This window comes from Etheostoma cragini, chromosome 1 (genome assembly GCF_013103735.1).
Source record: "Etheostoma cragini isolate CJK2018 chromosome 1, CSU_Ecrag_1.0, whole genome shotgun sequence".
Taxonomy (NCBI): Eukaryota; Metazoa; Chordata; class Actinopteri; order Perciformes; family Percidae; genus Etheostoma; species Etheostoma cragini.
Window position 1 is genome coordinate 10,847,343 of NC_048407.1, and position 18,169 is coordinate 10,865,511.

An 18,169-nucleotide genomic window follows, 5' to 3' on the forward strand; every position below is an offset into this window, starting at 1 on the left:
AAATCATGCCTCCACCTCATATTACTATTGAGTCTAGAATGGCGTCCATTGGCAGCCTGGTGGATAAGCGCAGAGACGAACCACAGATGGTAAAAGCAGAGGACTGTGGTGTTGCAGTGACATAGGGTTGGATATGATGGGAAGTACTGGAGCAATTGGTACACTTTATTGAGAAGGGTTGCTGCTCATATAGTTAGTGTTAAACCACATGTCTTCTACAAGGACAAGAGGATGTAAACGCATTGGTAGCTGTAGGAGGAAAATCAAAAGGTGTTCAAGCGTAGCCTTCATATTTAAAATTACATGTATTTTCTCTGCATTTTTTCTTCCATTGTAGACATGTCCATCATAATCCAGTCATGTTTTTCCACTCTATTAAAATAATGTCTAGGGTGTTCCTCACCCAAATAGGCACCGTGGTTCTTGAGCTCTTCAGGGAACTCCTGCGTGTAGGAGGACTTTGGAGGGACCACCTTCCCCTGTCGTGTTTCCTTCAGCACTGCCCCGTTCCAATCGTAAGCCCCGACTGCACCGACCAGAATCCCATCCTTTATGGAAGATATAGTAGATTTTTATACTTCAAACAGCAGAGTATGACTGGGTTATACAGTGTGCTACACATGCACGCAACATGACATTTACTGTATATGTTAATGATAATTAGCTCATAGAACTCAACATTTTGGAGCACAGCCTGTGTGGTTGGCCCACTTTAGTCTCAGTCAGATTAACGTTGGTGTAATTTGATTACAAAAAGTAATCTTGGTAACAGTAATAAACACAAGGAAGGTTCTCACTAGGGCTGTAAATCTTCACTGATCTCCTGATTCCATTTGATTATGATTATCCTGTCAATGATTCAAATCGATATCGTGATCACAATGTAGAGCTGCAAATATTAATCGATTAAACAATTAGTTGTCAACTTTTAAATGAATCGCCAACTACTTTTATAACCGATTAGTTGGTTTGAGTAATTCTTTTAAGACAAAAGTAAAAAATTCTTTGATTCCAGCTTGTTAAATGTAAATATATTTTACTGTCTACTCTCCTCTGCGACAGTAAACTGAATATCTTTGAGTTGTGGACAAAACTAGACATTTGAGGACGTCATCTTGGGCTCATGGGAAACACGTATCCACATTTTTCACCATTTTCTGACATTTTCTGGACCAAACAACCAATTGATCGAGAAAACACTCAACAGATTAATCAACAATGAAACTAATCGTTAGTTGCAGCTCTATCACAATGCGTCACCTCCTCATTATTATATATTGCTATATTGCTTGGTTTTCATCAACAAATTCAAGCAGTCAGATATATGAACTCCCCTTTATATTGCATCTGCTCTTAAAAAAGACAGTTCCTGAATGTGGCAGAGTCTGAACACAGCTGACAACAGACAAATGGCAAAAACCAATAAAGATTATGGTCTGTCTTCTGTCTGCATTGATGCAGAATCATCCGTGTAGCATTGTGATGCAACAATACAATGATTCATTTCAACAATACTATTTCTCAATACATTTTTGGTTTACTTTGAAAGAAAACAGACATTGCATTACAGACACTGTAACCATGTTTTATGTGTCTACAGAACAGGAACCTGCTGAAAAACAGTTTTTAAACTGAGTCAGGCCCGTTTTTATATTGTAATGTAATTGTTACTTTTTCTAACTTTCCTAACTTAACTAAATAAATATATGAAATGAAATGAAAATACTGGCCCATTTTGAGATAAAAAAATAATTTACCTGACTTCTTCTCATAATCTTCTTTCTTTGATAGATTATGAAAATATATTCAGAATCACCTTGTTGCCGTATTATGTAGTGTGCAAATATACAAAGAATAAAAAATAGACTAGTATGGTACGTATGTGAAAAAATAGGTGCATGTATGCTGTACATAAAATACTGAATGGATATACTACTGGATGACTTATGGACTAACCGTAGCCCATTCAAAAACCATATTTAATGTCACAATAAGTGCTGTTTCCCCTAGATCTCCTTTTCCAAATCATATTTAACAATGGGAACCATTTTCACTCTGTTCAGAGAAAAGAACATCACTCCTCCCCAGCTATCACATATCATACAAGTTAAGTATCCTGGGCCCATTTTGTCTAATATTGTCTGTGATTAACCCCAGCACCCTATATCTCCTGTTTTTGCTAAAGTTGGACATACTGTATCTATGAACAGGTTTTGCAATAAAGCAACATGTGAATGAAAACTTGAAATCTGCTTTTCCATACTTTATTTAAGACCTATTTTGTCCAGGAACTTCAGAAACTACCGTATTCATGACATGTCAACACCTACTATATCAACAATCACAAACGCTACACTAGACCATTTTCCCAGGCTAAAAACCACAGTGTGCAAAGAAAGTAAATCTGCTATAAAGCCAAGTATTACATCACTGATGAATCTTGGTTAGTGTGTGTTTCAAATCATCTTTCAACAAAGGAAACAAACCGGCAAGTGCAAATAGCTGCAGACACTAGAAGGAATAGAGGAAGGATTTTCTATCTTCCATGGTTCACCATACTTTGTATCACTGACAATGTAATTATAGGGTTCCTCTTCTTAATGAGTTCAGTTTTTTTTCTTGCCAAACACAATGTGCCAACAACACATTTTCCAGTGTTTGAGCATATGCTGGAAGGCTTGCAAATCCTTCCTGAAAGATGGAATTGTGTACTCACCAAACTCGCACTACGTCATTCTTTGACAGCAGCTTTACGCCGGTGTGGTTGTCTGTTTTGGTCAGAATGGTCTCCATGGCAAATGAATGAAACTCCAAAACTTTTAACCTTACAAACCAGTGACCTATTTCTACTGCAGTTGCATGTACGGCCATGAGCATTGCTTTGGTTAGGATGTCAAATCTTTATTGTATCAGAGGGGGCCAGATTTGTGTAAAAAGAATATATAGCATTATACCAGCTCAACAAGGGATGCATATTCTGTATTGCATATAAGAATCAGTTTTGCAAATAAGCAGAGAGCCTTGGGATTAATCTTCAGCATTGTTTAGTTACAATTAATGAAACAAACAGAAGACAGAGAGCTTGCTATGTATGCAGATGCATTAAATCACCATACGGATAGTATATGACATAAGCAGCCTTAAGAGTTGGCACATATCACATTCAGCAAAACCATCTGGGCTTTCAGGACTGCGTTTCTCCTTTAAAGCCCAGAGATTCTTTCCAATGATTTATCCTACACTCAACACTCACAGGTTGGTGTCGTTGAGGATCTTTGGAATCTGGCCTTGTGGACAGAATTTCCAGACAGTGCTGCCACCCAGCTGCAAATTCAGCTATATATTTATTTTTCATCATAAATGGAGATTATTTATTCCTCCCTTGAAAAATCCCACTGTGAAGGGGAACTGGAAAATCAAAGCAGTTACATCAGCAAATGTCTGGACGGAGCCAGAAAGAGAGGAATGAGAATCAATAAACTGGTATAATCAGCTGGTACAGTAGAGGAGATGTGTCTTATCTCCCTTTTCCAGCTGTGTCACTCTCATAGGACACCTGCAACTATGTTTCTCTCAGATATAATCAAAAGCCTTGAGATAAACTAAGTGGAAAAAAAAAATTCTGGACCAGAATTGTCTCTATTTTTTTTTGTCTTTGTCTTATTACCCATCACTGCATGATTGAAGTGAAAAAAGGCCTGAGTCTTTTGTCAGGCGCTCCTAAATCAGGAAGACCTAAACCCTTTGGGGCCACATATCAGGCACCTACGGGGGGGACTGGAAAGTGGTAAATGGTGGGTTCTGGGGAGGAGTTACGATGCGCCAGATATTAAGACAATGTGTGTTGTTCTACATGTTGACATAAGAGGCGAACTGGTTACAGAAGTGAGACTCACCTCGACGTTGTGTGCTGAAAATCCAGCCTGAGACATCTGGAGGCCAAACGCTGTCCCATTCGTACTGGTTCCTGAGTAAAAAAGTCAGTATTTTACAGCTTCCAGTCACAGCAGCAGTAAAGAAATTTAAGCTAGCAAAACACAAACAACACCTAAGAAGGTACTGGTATAGAGGTCTCCATGTGATGTTTCCCCATTAATAATCAGGCTTAGTTAGAACGTTACCACTGCGGTTAATGATTACTTTTCATGATTAATCATTTAGTATATAGGGTATCAGATATCAGTCTTCAAATTGCTTATTTTATCCAAGCAACAGTCTAAGAACCAAATTATTCAAATTACAATGATAGAAAACTGTGAAAAGCAGCAAATGCTCACATTTCAGAAACTGGAACCAGCCAAGCAAAGTTTTTACATTTTCACTTGATAAATAACTTAATAACCTAACATATTAGAATTGTTGAATGGTATTTCTCTATATTCCACAGATAACCATTGTATCCTTTGGTTAAAGATAAAATATAAAAATCACCAAATGTTGAGATAGAATGTTTTCATGCAAATGTAGAAGTACATTACTAGGAGGTTACTACTGTATGCTGTTTAGTCCTAAGAACTTGCACTATAGCGCTGAAAATGTTTTTAGCTGTTATAGTTCCTGTTTTTGAATGCACTTACTAGTATGATGAGTTACTTTGAACTCCGTGTCTGCTAAATAAATGTAATGTACTGTATGTTGGGTTGTGGTGGCGCAGTGAATATGACACATGCTTTTTGTGTGGGAGACCGGAGTTCAATTCCCACTGTGATGTATCAGCCAATGTGTTCCTGAGCACAACACTTAACCCTCAACCCCCACTTGCTCCAGAGGCATGCAACCTCTGACATATATAACAATTGTAAGTTGCTTTGTATAAAATCGTCAGCTAAAAGTAAAGTACGTAGTTTAATTAATTCTTTGCAAAACCTTCCAAACTGAAGATGCGTTCTCCAAGTGCGTCCACAATATCCTTCAGCGCCGACTCATCTGTCACATTAAAGAAGTGTTTGTCATCTGGGTCGCTGGCAATGTACTTGATTTCATTGAGGAAGGCTTCAGGGTTAATTCCTCTACGGTTGTAGTAGCCGAGGACCTGTCAAGTACACGCATGAAGTATCTGAGTGTCAACAAATTTAATCACAAATCTGTCACATTGTATAGGCCTACAACAGTTCAACATTAGCACTTTTTAAGGAGGATTCAGAGGATTTAGGTTTTCTCCACCAACCCCGATGCTGTCACCAAGTCCAGTTGGTTTTTAACCAAATAACTGTAGAGGTTTTGCTCAGATGCTCATGCCCAGCTAAGTAAATTAAATGTGGAATCCAGTGTGCCACTAGCTGCACCAGTAGTGTGAACCGAAAAAAGGCTTTTGGTTCGGATGAGACCATTTACACCTTTAACAGCACTTCCACTGCATCTAGAGTTCTCCAGGGGCTCAAGTGGTTTTGGCTCCACACTTCACTAAACTCCATGAGATCACCTCATGTTTATGGCATTTTAATGCTGCACTGGAAAAAAAATTAGCCATCAGAAAACTAAGTTAAAACTCATAAAGTGTAAGCCATCTAACCCAGGTAAATAATAGGTCTAGCAGACTCACAGCAATGGCATAACGGGTAATACCGTCCTTCTCGCTGTCCTCGATGGCTTGCTGGAGATCCGCACTGTCATGTGACTCTCCATCAGTTATCACTATCATCACCTTCTTGGCACCTCGTCGACCTCCTTGTTTGAAAGCTTGTGAGCTGTGAAAACATGATTGATTTGAAAACCAAATCACAGAATGGAGGAGTGGTGCAGTAGTGCTGCTCTTCTGTACAAACAGTAATTACTGTACCGTGCTATGTTGATGCCAAGAGCTGTGTTAGTCTCCTCCCCACCTCGTTGGTTGATACTGCGCGCTCTTTTCACCACTTCCTCAACAGATTTGTAGTCGCTGAGTTTGAATTCATGGACCACCTTCTCACCATACTGAACAACTCCAACCTGTCCAAAAATACACAATGAAAATGATCCAACACAATTAATAAGAGCTCTGTCTTCTTGCACTTAATTACAGCAATGACTTTCTCCTGGGATCGTAGCTTAAAAAAACACATACTGAACAAAATTAATCTCAGACCAAATTGGTTGAGACAAAGAAAGTTCTTTTGTAAAAATTAAGTCCAGTACTTTAATTTATCCAATAAGGAAGATTACCAATATAATGTATCTTCTTTTAGTATTTCGTCCTTTCTTACACACCTGTATTTGACCTGGTCCAATATAGAACTTCTGAAGAATGTTGATGAGAAAAGCCTGCACTTCATACCAGGGGTAGATGGAGTTTGAGCCATCCAGAACGATCACTATGTCCATATATGTCTCACATCCTGAAAAATATTTAAAGATGAGACTTAATAATTAGAGCACACATGAGGAGAGTAGTTGTTCATAAAGGAGGACATTATCTCCTGCTTTGACCTTGAACTGTCCATGAATGTTTGTCAAACAAAAGAAGATACTCTAAAGCTTACTCTGAAAGGCTGGCGCAATCGTTCTGGAGAACTTGAAGCTCGCATTGACTCTGGAGCATATGCCAGTGCTGTAGTAAGAGCTGCCACACTCATAGGACCATACCGGCCCACAGGCCTGAAACATAAAATACATCATTTATAAAAGCAAAATTATCAACCTCAGCATATTACAGAGACTTAGGTTCATGCTCTCAGAGAACTTCTGTAGGGAGAGCTGCAGTGCGACAACCATGTAATCAAAAGACAATCTTGTGTTATTTTTTTCCATTTCGACCACTGCTATTTTATTAAATGTGTTCTTACTTACTCAAAAAAGGTTATGCAGCAACAGACCATTAGTGCATGTTACATCTTAAGAACATAAAACCAATGAGTTTTAATCTCACCACAAAGCTGTTGTCTTGAGGGTTTGATGTGAGTGTCATTCCCAACCTCATCTTGTCCTTTCGCTCTGATACGTTGGTCAGAGATATCCTTCCTTGAGAGCAAATGTATCTTACTGAGAGGATCTTGGATACACAGACTCATATATACATAAATACATGCACTGTCCTTCAGAGACCAAACAGAGGTTCTCCCATCTGGGACTTTGGTTTGTTATTGCCGTCTGGGCAGCCAAAGCAGCGTCTACATCCTCAGACCCCAACATTTACTTGACAAAACTCCATGTGCCTTCCTAACCAGCACAACACATGTGCAAAGGGTATGAAGAAGCATGCGGTGAGATGTGTAGTAAAACACACATGTGGAAATGTACATAAACAATTTAAAAAAAAGAGAGTAAAACGTGGAATGATTGGTATGGTACCCACACTTATGTCTCACACATGCCACCATGATGTTTACTGTTCAAGGATGACACATGCAGTAAAACACGCCGATATAAACACACATATAATCTGTGCATACACATTTATCCAGATGTTGTACATTCATGTTTGTCACTGCTACTGTATGTATCTTGTGATTCTCTGGTAAAAAAAAAAGTGTTTGTGATACTATACCTAAGTTGAGCTTGGAGCAGCCGTTTCCATTGGTTCGTGTGCTCAGTGAACATTTATAAACATCCCCGGTCTGATAAGGACCATTCATTTCATATGGAGCGCCCACTAATAACCTGCAAAGACACAAAATCCAAAGGTTAGCATTACTCAAAATGTACATCAATATTAAAGTGTAATTTACAAAATGTCTCAGTTGTTATTTTCTAGAGACAGTTAAATAGTCGAGCTAGAAGATTGGCAACTTTTGTTCTATCTAAGAGAAAGTCTTTGTCTGGTATCTAATTCTCTGAGGGAATATGAGTGTGTGTGTTAACCTCAGTGACCCTCACAGAACACATGGGATGACCGAGAAGGTTTTAAACCTCTATTTATTCAAGGACATTTACCAAAATGTACTGTCACTTCCTGGTCCAAGTTTTCAATCAAAATGTATGACAATGCTGACATGATGAAGGACACATTCAGTAACTGAAGAAATACACCTAACACAGTGCTAAAGAATCATAGGGCTATATAATATAGCAGGCAAGGCAAGGCAGCTTTATTTGTATAGCACCTTTCAGCAAAAGGGCTATTCAAATGCTTTACCTGATGACCTGAGAGGTCTGGGTGGGTCATAGTGTAGTAGCAGATCAGAAATTCATTTTGGCCCTAAACCGTTTAGGGATTTATAAACTAACAAAAGTACTTTAAAATCAATTCTTTGAGGCACAGGAAGCCAGTGTAAGGACTTCAGAACTGGAGTGATGTGATCCAGTCTCTTGGTCTTAGTGAGGACTCAAGCAGGAGCGTTCTGAATCAGCTGCAGCTGTCTGACTGATTTTTTAGAGAGACCTGCAAAGACACTGTTAAAGTAGTCAAGTCTACAGAAGATAAAAGGATGAACAAGTTTTTTCAAAATCCTGTTGACCCATTCAGTGTCTTGAGAAAGTTTACACACCCACGCTAAAGTTGACTAAAAAGAGGAATAAAAAAACATCTTTGGGAAATTGATCTTAATGCCTTAATTAAAAAAAATTAGGAAAGTCCTAACTTTTAAGGACACCAATTTTATTTGTGAATGAATAATGTATTGTAGATAAATACATTTTCTTCCTTAACAGGGGGTATAAGTATACACACCCCTATGTTAAATTCCCATAGAGATTGGCACATTTTCATTTTTAAAGGGGTTATTTTAATTCCAAAGGCCAAGGGAACTTTATCAGGATGCATAGTATCCTAGATCCATGAAATAACTGGCCTTAAAAATAAAAAGGTGCCTGCCTCTATGTGAAATTAACAGGGGTGTGTAAACTTATACTCCCTGTATTTTAAGGAAGAACATTTATTGGTTGAACAATAAATTATTCATTCACAAATAAAATTGGTGTCCTTAAAAAGGTTGGATTTTCCTACATTTTTTAAATTAAGGCATTAAGATCAATTTAAAAAAGTTTTTTTTTTTATTCCTCTCTTTAATCAACTTAAGCATGGGTGTGTAAACTTTCTCAAGCCACTGTGAGTCCTTTAACCCTTTGGTATATTCTTAAAATGATAATAGGCTGACTTTGTAATAGTCTTAATATGGCTGTTAATTTCATTTAAGAAAGTCCTGGCACATCCAGCTGTTAATTTGTTCAATGCACTTTGTCAGTTTTTGTATTGGTCTATAGTCCCCTGGCGATAAGGTTATGTAAATGTGTGTGTTGTCAGCATAACTATGGTAACTTATTTTGGTTGTTTTCCATAATCTGACCAAGTGCATGTAGATGTTAAACAGAAGAGGCCCCAGAACGGAGCAGAATGGAGTAGGTCAACTGTTTAAACAACCTTGCAGTGAAAGTCACACAGTGCAAATAAGCGATTCCCAGTTCAGTTGTGCTCCAAAGAAAGATACTAGACACCACTTTTTGGTAAAAGCAGTCTGTGGCCAAACGCCCGCACTCATAATCCCTTGAGCTTCACAGCTCCTCCAAATTCCAAAGAAAACACTTTGGTAATAGTAGGAAAGGTGTGTACTCAGATACTTGCCTATAACTGCATAAGGTTAGTATGACAAAGGTGTCCTGGGGATTGTAAAGTAATAATTATACACTATCTAATAATACTGTTATAGCATTTTGTTTTGAACGCAATCTATGAATTTGTTGCAGAACGCATTTTGTAAACATTCTTTCGGATACAAAGAATGTATTCATCATTGCAACTACTATTTAACTGTACAAAAACAACATTTTTTAGTTTATCTCATGAGGACAGCCTGAAAAGACATTCGAAAAAAAACTTTATGCTTTTATATAAACATTAGTGATCCCCTAATACCATATCTGAAGTCTCTTTCCCCAAATTCAGCCTTGGTGCAGAATTACAGCCAATAGAGCCTGTCCCACAAGAGCTTTCCTTAGTATGTGCCATTAGTGAGTCTGTAGCTTTTGAGGAGGAGAGCTTTCATATTCTCAAAGGCAGAGCAGGATACCCAGGGCTCGATTTACACCAATCACCATTTCTAGCCCCTGGGGGACCATAGGCAGGCTAGGGAAACACTTATCAATGTAAAGTAAACTCATAAAATGACCTTTTCTTGCTATGAGACCTCTAAGAACACAACTGTTTGTAAAGTACATAAAAAGGAATATATATATATATATATATATATATATATATATATATATATATATATATATATATATATATATATATGTGTGAACATCATTATTGTATGTGTAAGATAAAAAATGATGTGCTTTTTCCTTCTCTATTAAAGGTGTTTTTATTTTTTGACTTGAGTAGCAAGCTACTGCATACAGTTCATCACAAGAATGGCGGTGGTCCTGCAGGAATAAATAAAGTTGTATTGACTGAAAATTGAGTCAACACTTCCCTGACAACCAGTCCAGACTCGCGTTGAGGAAGATTGTGTGATATGATTAGTCTCGAGAAGAGAAGTGGACCTTGTGGTGAGATTGTTTACCTGTTTCAGTCTTGAGTTTATTTGTTGATGTCATGTGGCATGCCATCTTTATTTGTGAGTTGCATTTACACAGATACATTTGTTATTGTTTGACATTTTAAAACAGTGACGAGGACAAGATGAAACTGTCCATCACTGCAAGTTAAAGAGAGCCTCATATGGAAGTAGTTTTCAATGTTATTTCACCTGAAGCCAACTTTTAAAGTCTTACAGCCCATGGAAGTCACTTTCACCACAGTTGCTCCAACAGTGCTCATATTTTTATAGCTATTAATATCCTTAGACAAGAGGAGACATTACAGCATGAGGTCAGGTCAGGATACAGCTACCTTGATGAAAAAGGACTCTTGTTGCCTTTACTGGGACGCCTGCCTCGGGCCCTTCTAAATTTCACCAGAACCTGTTCAAACAATTATGTTCCAGAGCTAATTAGGGGCGAATGCTAGCCTCGGTGCAACATCAATGCAAGAATGCTAATGACACTGAAAGTATTAACTTGACCCAAAATGAATACATGGACATGTTCTACCATAGTTACCATGGAATACAAAATCTAGGGGTTTTGAGGAAGTGCCATCCCCAAGCCCAGGCTGTAATAAATGTATTAATGTGTTTTCATATTTGGAAGGGAGATATGCATGCACTGTGAAACCACATCCATGCCCCAAACATGAGTGCACTAGTCTAACGTCATGCTTGCTCATCACATTCCATTTGTCTGCATTAACAGAATATGTTCTTTTGTTGATGCTGCCATATAAATCAAAAGAATTGTCATGGTCAAATAATCATTTTCCAAAGACATTCATTTAGCGTAACTATTTCACTTGAGCGTATTGACCAGGCAGTGACATGACTTATGAGAAAGCACATGCTTGTTGCTGTAATTTATTGTCCCTCCAACATGTTGGTCTTTTTCAGTTTGAACAATTAGTGGTCTATGTTGCTAAGATATATTTTTAGCCACACTAGCGGCGTGGCTCATGGAAAGGCAATGTTAGTTGGTCACTCCGTCACGTTCCCCCAGACTGAAATCTGAAGAGCTATTAGATCGAGTGGATCGGAGGAAATTTATACACTGACATTCATGATCCCCAAAGGATGAATCCTGTTGACTTTGGTGGTCCCTTGACTTTTTACTCTGGTATCACCAGCAGGTCAAATATCTACTGGATGCTCCCATGGCTAAGGGATTCAGAGTAAATTATCTCTGCTGTCCATAATGAAAGCTTAAAAATACGAAAAACATATATTTAACATATATACACTATATCTCAACATATACATGGATTGCACAGATATTGTACATATATTGATTAAGAGGATGAATTGTTTGGTGATTATGATTTCTCCTCTAGTATTACAATGTGGTTGAGTTTCACTCAACGCAATAACTTTGGTAATAGCTTAACTTTTATCCAATAGCCATCATCAGGTAAAAATGAATCCAATACAAAATTCTTTGCCCAAATATCTGCAAAACTAATGGCATTCACATTGAACACAGTGGAACTTTTGTTGAATGTTTAATGATAATTAGGCAATGTATGATAAATCCTCACAGAAACTGTAGCTCTAGAGTCCTATTTTTGCTATAGTCAATGAAACAGGTAACAATCATCTAAATTAAGGTGTAAAACACCTCTGACATAAGCATTACAATCACATAACGTTATCTGTTGTGTCTGAAGTAAAATTCAATTGATTAAATCGTTTTCCTCTCACGCTCAAGAGGTGTAAAAACACTTTTCTTTGTGGCTTTGCAAATGAGCAAAATAAAGGGAATACTATTTGAGGCTAGTGCTGAAAGACTTCACAGACTGACTCCCTGTAGTTCTTTGTGGTGTGCAAGTCGTAACTGAGCTAAGGAGTAAAGGTCAGGTCTCCACTGAGGAGACCTGGTACAACTGTAGAAAAATAAACAGTGGGACTAGAAAGTGGAAAGTGTGGTGTATGGTTCAAGTATGCAGGTCCGTGAATCCCATCAGGTTTAAACCCCCAAGGTCGTCGTCAATTGGAAGTAAAGTGGTCTCTTCTCAGCTCCCCAAAGAGTGTTTAAAGCACCATAATGCTCAGTAGACATGTGAGGAAATGACACATTCTTGACATTGTGACCTTTCCTCAACTTGGTAGCTCTATAAGCAGTCATGGACAGAAAGTGTCAACAGACCTAAAAAAGATGTCTCAACTTATTGATGTCTCTGAAGCCAAAAATTGTGAAAATAGTATTTTTTTTCTTCCGCAGCTCACTTAAATACCAGATGCTTGGGTAATGATTTCTCAGATAAGTCTTCATTGACACATACTAGTTTTATATTTCAGATACACAAAAGCTCTTGTCAACAACTTGTCCATTACAGTGGAAACAACGAACACTACTTTCTTAATTTGTTCCTCAAAGAAAACCATTTGAATTTAGCTGCATTCCTCGCTTACTTCAGATTCGAGTATTGAAAAGCCTTTTTTACAAAGTCACTTTCCAGCTGTGTTCCTATCAAAACACAGAGCTGAGGGTTTTAAGAAAATCAGACAGCTCTGGAAAAGTTGAGAGTGCTGCAGTGTAGCACAGATGCTCACAGGCAACATCTATTAGTGTAACAATTTAAATTATCTCGAAAGCTCAGTTGAGGTGAAACCACTTGAGGGGAAAGTGGAGGTTGGAAAGTTAAAAGGCATAAATGGCCAGGGACATGGTCGATTGTCCATTGCATTTCATAATAAGTCTATCACATTCTCACAAATGGACTAATCTAAGTGAGAAGTCACATTTGTAAATAAAATGAATACTAGCACCAGAAAGTCAAAAACCCAGACAATCAACAGAAATGCTCCAATTAAGTGCTCACACTTGGTGAGCACATGTTCTGCTGCAGACTTGCAGTCTGGCACTTTAAAGATGCATTTTTATGCTCTTAAAAAACTCTATTGAGTCATCTATTCCCATAGCTCTAAGTAGTTCCAACTTCATGAACTTCTTTAATGATAAAATGATATCAAGTAGAGATAAAATTCATAACATCTTGCCCTTAACCGTTAATGGTTCACCTTGAAACGCAAGACCGCTAGAAAGAACAACAAGACCTGACAAATACTTAGGTCTCTAGGATAAAAGCAGTCTAACAATTAACGTTAAAGGTCTCTTCAGCTAAGCCATCTACCTGTCTCTTGACCTCATCCCAGAGAGGCTTCTTAAAGGTGCTGTAGGTAGCATTGTGAAGATCCAGGATTTAGCAAAAGAATTTAAACATCGACAACTTCTCAGTCCCCCCCTTATGCTAAAGCCCAAACAGTCTCCTAAGCCCCTCCCCCCAAAAGGGAGAATAAATGTGTGTGCCTGAGCAGTGATTGAGACACAGTTAGACCGATGGGAAGTTAGCAATCAAACGTAAATAATTGTACATGCATGGAATACAACTGCATTGCTTTCATTTTGAAGGCAGTGTTGTTGTTTTTTGCTTTTTTGTGCAAACGTATGCAGCGAACATATTCTTCTTTGCTGGTTGTAAAAATAAGTAGAACTGCAGAGAAGAAGAAGAAGAACTGCAATATGTCGGTGTGCCGCAAACTGAGCTCACGAGACGTTAACTTGGACGTGAATCAGCAGTTGTCCCTTAAAAATGTCTACTCGTGGGGAAAAAAGAAAGGTTGATACAAAGCCTTGAGTTTTGAACCAAACATGGGCTTCTAAGTATTTATTCACTGAAGTCAAAGGTAAGGCTGTGTTCTTCGTTTGTGGAGAACAGATTGCTGTGTTGAAGGATTATAATTTTAATCACTACTACTACTACTACTACTATTAAACACAGAGAAATACAACTTGACTGGTTCTCAGTAACCACAACACAACTTTTTTTTCCGCACATGGCATTGTTTTGTTATTGATTACATAGCACTTTGCAACACAGTTATACAACAGATTTATTATTTATTAATATTGTTTAATTTCAATATTGATCGATCCAACACTTAAGATTCTTTTGTACCTTAAAATAATGTTTCCAAAATCGTTTAACTTATTGGAACAATGGTAATTATTAGTAATTAGCTAATGCTAATGTAATTCTTGGTGGGTAACATAAGATTAAGACACCATTCAACATGCTCATTTATTTTTAGTATGATTGTTTTGACCAGGGTTTACAACTCTGGGCTAACCCACGAATTCATCAGCAACGTTAACTGTACAGATAGACGAATAATTTAACGGTAATTTAGCTAGCTAGCACCCCCGTCTTCTGCCTCAGATTCCCAGCGCTGCGAGGCTTTAGTCGGGATGGGAGTTGACAACAGCCCCGGGGACACCACAGTCAGCCCCCAGCCAGCTAGCAGCCATCCACTATCATTGCAGCCCCGGGGACACATCCACAGTCAGCCCCCAGCCAGCTAGCAGCCATCCACTATCATTACAGCCCCGGGGACACATCCACAGAAAGCCCCCAGCCAGCTAGCAGCCATCCACTATCATTACAGCCCCGGGGACACATACACAGTCAGCCCCCAGGCAGCTAGCAGCCATCCACTATCATTACAGCCCCGGGGACACATCTACAGTCAGCCCCCAGCCAGCTAGCAGCCAATCACTATAATTACAGCCCGGAGACACATCCACAGTTAGCACCCAGCCAGCTAGCAGCCATCAAAAACTAGTGAATGCATTTGTTACTTCCAGGCTGGACTATTGTAATTCCTTACTATCAGGTTCCTTAAATAAGTCCCTTAAAACTCTCTGAGAGCACGGTTCCCCAAGCGGTACGTGTTTTTCCACAACGTGTTTTCATGAATTGTTTTTTTATGAATTGCAAGCATTAAATCGTCACCAACACGGTCATGCAGCACATCATTAGAAAGCTTAAAGTCTTGTAATTCCATCAAAGGATAAGTTGACTTACAGCGGTTATAATCATGTTATGAAGTTAAGAAACACTGCACCGTTTCTGGCTAAATTGAGCGTGCATCCCTACCTTTGTCCTTGTGTCTTTATCCACAGCGGTGAAAGATAATCATAAACGTTGATTTCCTAAATCGCAAACACTCCAAGGAATTAGAATATCCAAGCCTTGTAATCCATAATTATCTGGTCCCCTCACAATCTTGTAGTTTCTGGCCAAGTTTCGACGTTCAGAAATCTAGATAGTGCATCATTTCTCGGTTACTATAGCTTGTAACTTTTTCCCTGTGCGGGCTAAAACGACACACCTTTACAATCTGTGGCTTCTGCAGATTGCAATGAACCTTGTTCCCAGCCAATAGCATCAGCCTGTCAAGAGATACCCTCAAGCTAAGCCAATGATATTGCACAGTTGCCATTGGGCCCACCTGGGAAAGATTGACAGTGGAGCCCACGAATTAGAAGATAAGGTCATAAAACTGGCATCCCTGTGTAGCCAATAAGAAGACGAGTTGATTGATATCAAACATGGCCAACAAAAACTATCCCTGTGATCTTTTACAGCTGTCTGAAGGCAAAAATATGGCCTTCTGATGGCATTTCAACATTTCATGAAATTATGATGACTTATTTCTATAAATCTATGTATGTACTTCTTTCAGACATATCTGTGAGTGATGTGGATGTGTTTTTGTATTTCAGAAGTTTTGTATTTAGCACTTTTTTGGCTTTTTTTAGAAATAAGAAATAAGACAAACGCACAGACATATCTGTAGAAATACATTCATATAAAATCCATTTTATAAGTCATTTTTTTCTGGATTTTTTCTGTTCTAAGTTAAGACATGTGGCTAGAGTACTGTTGTAGCCCATGTAATATGCTTACAGTAGTGCTTTTTATTAATTTTTCAGATGATTTACTTGGATGGAAATAGAAATTCTGTGTTCTAACCTCTGTAGCTCTGTGTCAGTAAGACCTAGTGTCACACTGCCGCTAGAAACAACAAGTTGAGAGTGTTAACTTCCCAATGAACTCAGGATCATCCCAGAGGGCCAAAGCATGTGGAAACTGCAGCACTTTTTTAAGGTTAAAAATGTAGGCGAGAAAATCATATATTTTCAAGTGGTTTTCAAGTTAACCCCCATGTTGTCCTCGGGTCAAATTGACCAGTTTTCCTATATTAATGTTCTTTTAAACTACCCAATTGTAATGACCTAAAATGAAAAAATGTTTGATTCCACACAATTCTCTTTGGCAAGTACAAATCTCTACTTTCAATAATTTTGGGGTGTCTTATTCAATTTTATAGCATTGTAAAAAACGATTTAAGTGGTTTTAAAATAGTACTGAGTAAAAGTAGACGTTTTCCAGTCTGATTATCCATCAACATGCATTCCTTTAATTATAGTCTAAATAATTCTTAATTTCTGCTTTTATAACTCAAACATTAGGTATAATTACTAAAAATTAAGTTTATTGACCATAAATTCCAAAAATAAATGTAAAACTAAAGTTAATGCGCTCGTGTTACGTAGTGTTGAAGATTGGGTTTCAAGTGTTGAAAAAAGGGACAAAAATGTTAGAAAAAGTAAAAAAATAAAAAGCATCAACAAAGTATGTGTAAGTGTTTATTTTGACAGGAAGACAACACAAGGGTTACGACTCTCCAGCTGATCCAGAATGCAGCATCTGCACACACAGCACCCCTTCTCTTCTCTGCTTCTCTTCATAGTCGCCAGATTCATTGACCAACCCTTAAAGAACTGCCTCAGGTTTGCCTTGCACCAGCTCTTAATTATGCTGTTATACTTTTAGAATGCCGGGGGACTTCCTTTGAAACACTGAGCTCCTCTCTCCTCTCTCTTTCCATCTGTGTGGATCTATGTTCCAAAAATGCTTGTCACTAACTCAGCTCTAGGGAGCTTATTCCCCAAAGTCTTTATGTTTTTTCACCCAGCAGTTTTCCTTGGATTAGGGTGGCACCTGAATCATGGTTGCAGCGGTCACCATGCTATGCCCTGCTACGCCCTGCCGTGCACTGCTCCAACCTGTAACGCCCGTCAGAGCCCTGCTACGCCATTAACAACTACTATTTTTAGTCATAGCTCAATTATCTTTATTGTGACAAAATGTCATTGTTCATCACACTCCAACCAGCAAGTCTTGTCAAAATTTATTATTTTTGAAATAGCATTATTTTTAATTATTTCAAACTCAATAACAGTGTTTTTACATCTTACTCAATTAGAAGACTTTCCACGACATTTGTGCACTACCACTATTTTATTGCTTATGAGTAAAGGCACTTTTATACCAGATGTATGAACACCTAATAAAGATGCCAAAACTAGAATCCCTACAGCTCCATTTGGCTAGACGCTGTTTGTACAGTCTGTGCTGCACTATTCTTCCATTGCAAATGTTTTCACCTCGTTTTTAGACATTTACCTCAGTCGAGGCAGCGTCTCTGGTAACCTTTGTTCCACACAAATTGGCTTCATCAGACCTTTTTACTTCTGGAAGTCATGGTTGGCTGACAGTTGCTCCAAATGGTGAAGAAGTTGGAGTTTACAGTGTAATGGACTCTGTCGCTGAAATGTGCAAAGGATGACTTGTGTGAGCTGGCAGCTCTTGCTAGTTTGTCACTTCACTTTCCAAGTGTGTCAGTCTCCCTTCCTGTACACCAAGAACACACACAATTTTACTCCCAAGCCACTCATCTAAACCTTCAACGTTTTTTAAGCCAAGGAACCCTTAACTGAATGAGAGATAGAGCAGGGACCCCCTACTACATACAGTGGGTACGGAAAGTATTCAGACCCCTTTAAATTTTTCACTCTTTGTTTCATTGCAGCCATTTTCCAA

General features: G+C 38.4%; 1 protein-coding gene across 3 annotated transcripts in view; it reads right to left on the minus strand.

Annotated features, from left to right (window-relative positions):
• Positions 1–18,169, minus strand: part of itga11a (integrin, alpha 11a) — a 73,145-nt gene that overhangs the window by 21,353 nt on the left and 33,623 nt on the right. For all 3 annotated transcript variants that reach the window (XM_034880663.1, XM_034880647.1, XM_034880657.1), the window contains 9 exons: positions 7,463–7,575; positions 6,845–6,936; positions 6,459–6,573; positions 6,187–6,314; positions 5,780–5,928; positions 5,543–5,687; positions 4,867–5,032; positions 3,897–3,967; positions 404–548 (listed from right to left, as the gene is read on the minus strand). In XM_034880663.1, coding sequence (XP_034736554.1) covers positions 404–548; positions 3,897–3,967; positions 4,867–5,032; positions 5,543–5,687; positions 5,780–5,928; positions 6,187–6,314; positions 6,459–6,573; positions 6,845–6,936; positions 7,463–7,575 — 1,124 coding nt within the window. The remainder of the gene's footprint in view (positions 1–403; positions 549–3,896; positions 3,968–4,866; positions 5,033–5,542; positions 5,688–5,779; positions 5,929–6,186; positions 6,315–6,458; positions 6,574–6,844; positions 6,937–7,462; positions 7,576–18,169) is intronic.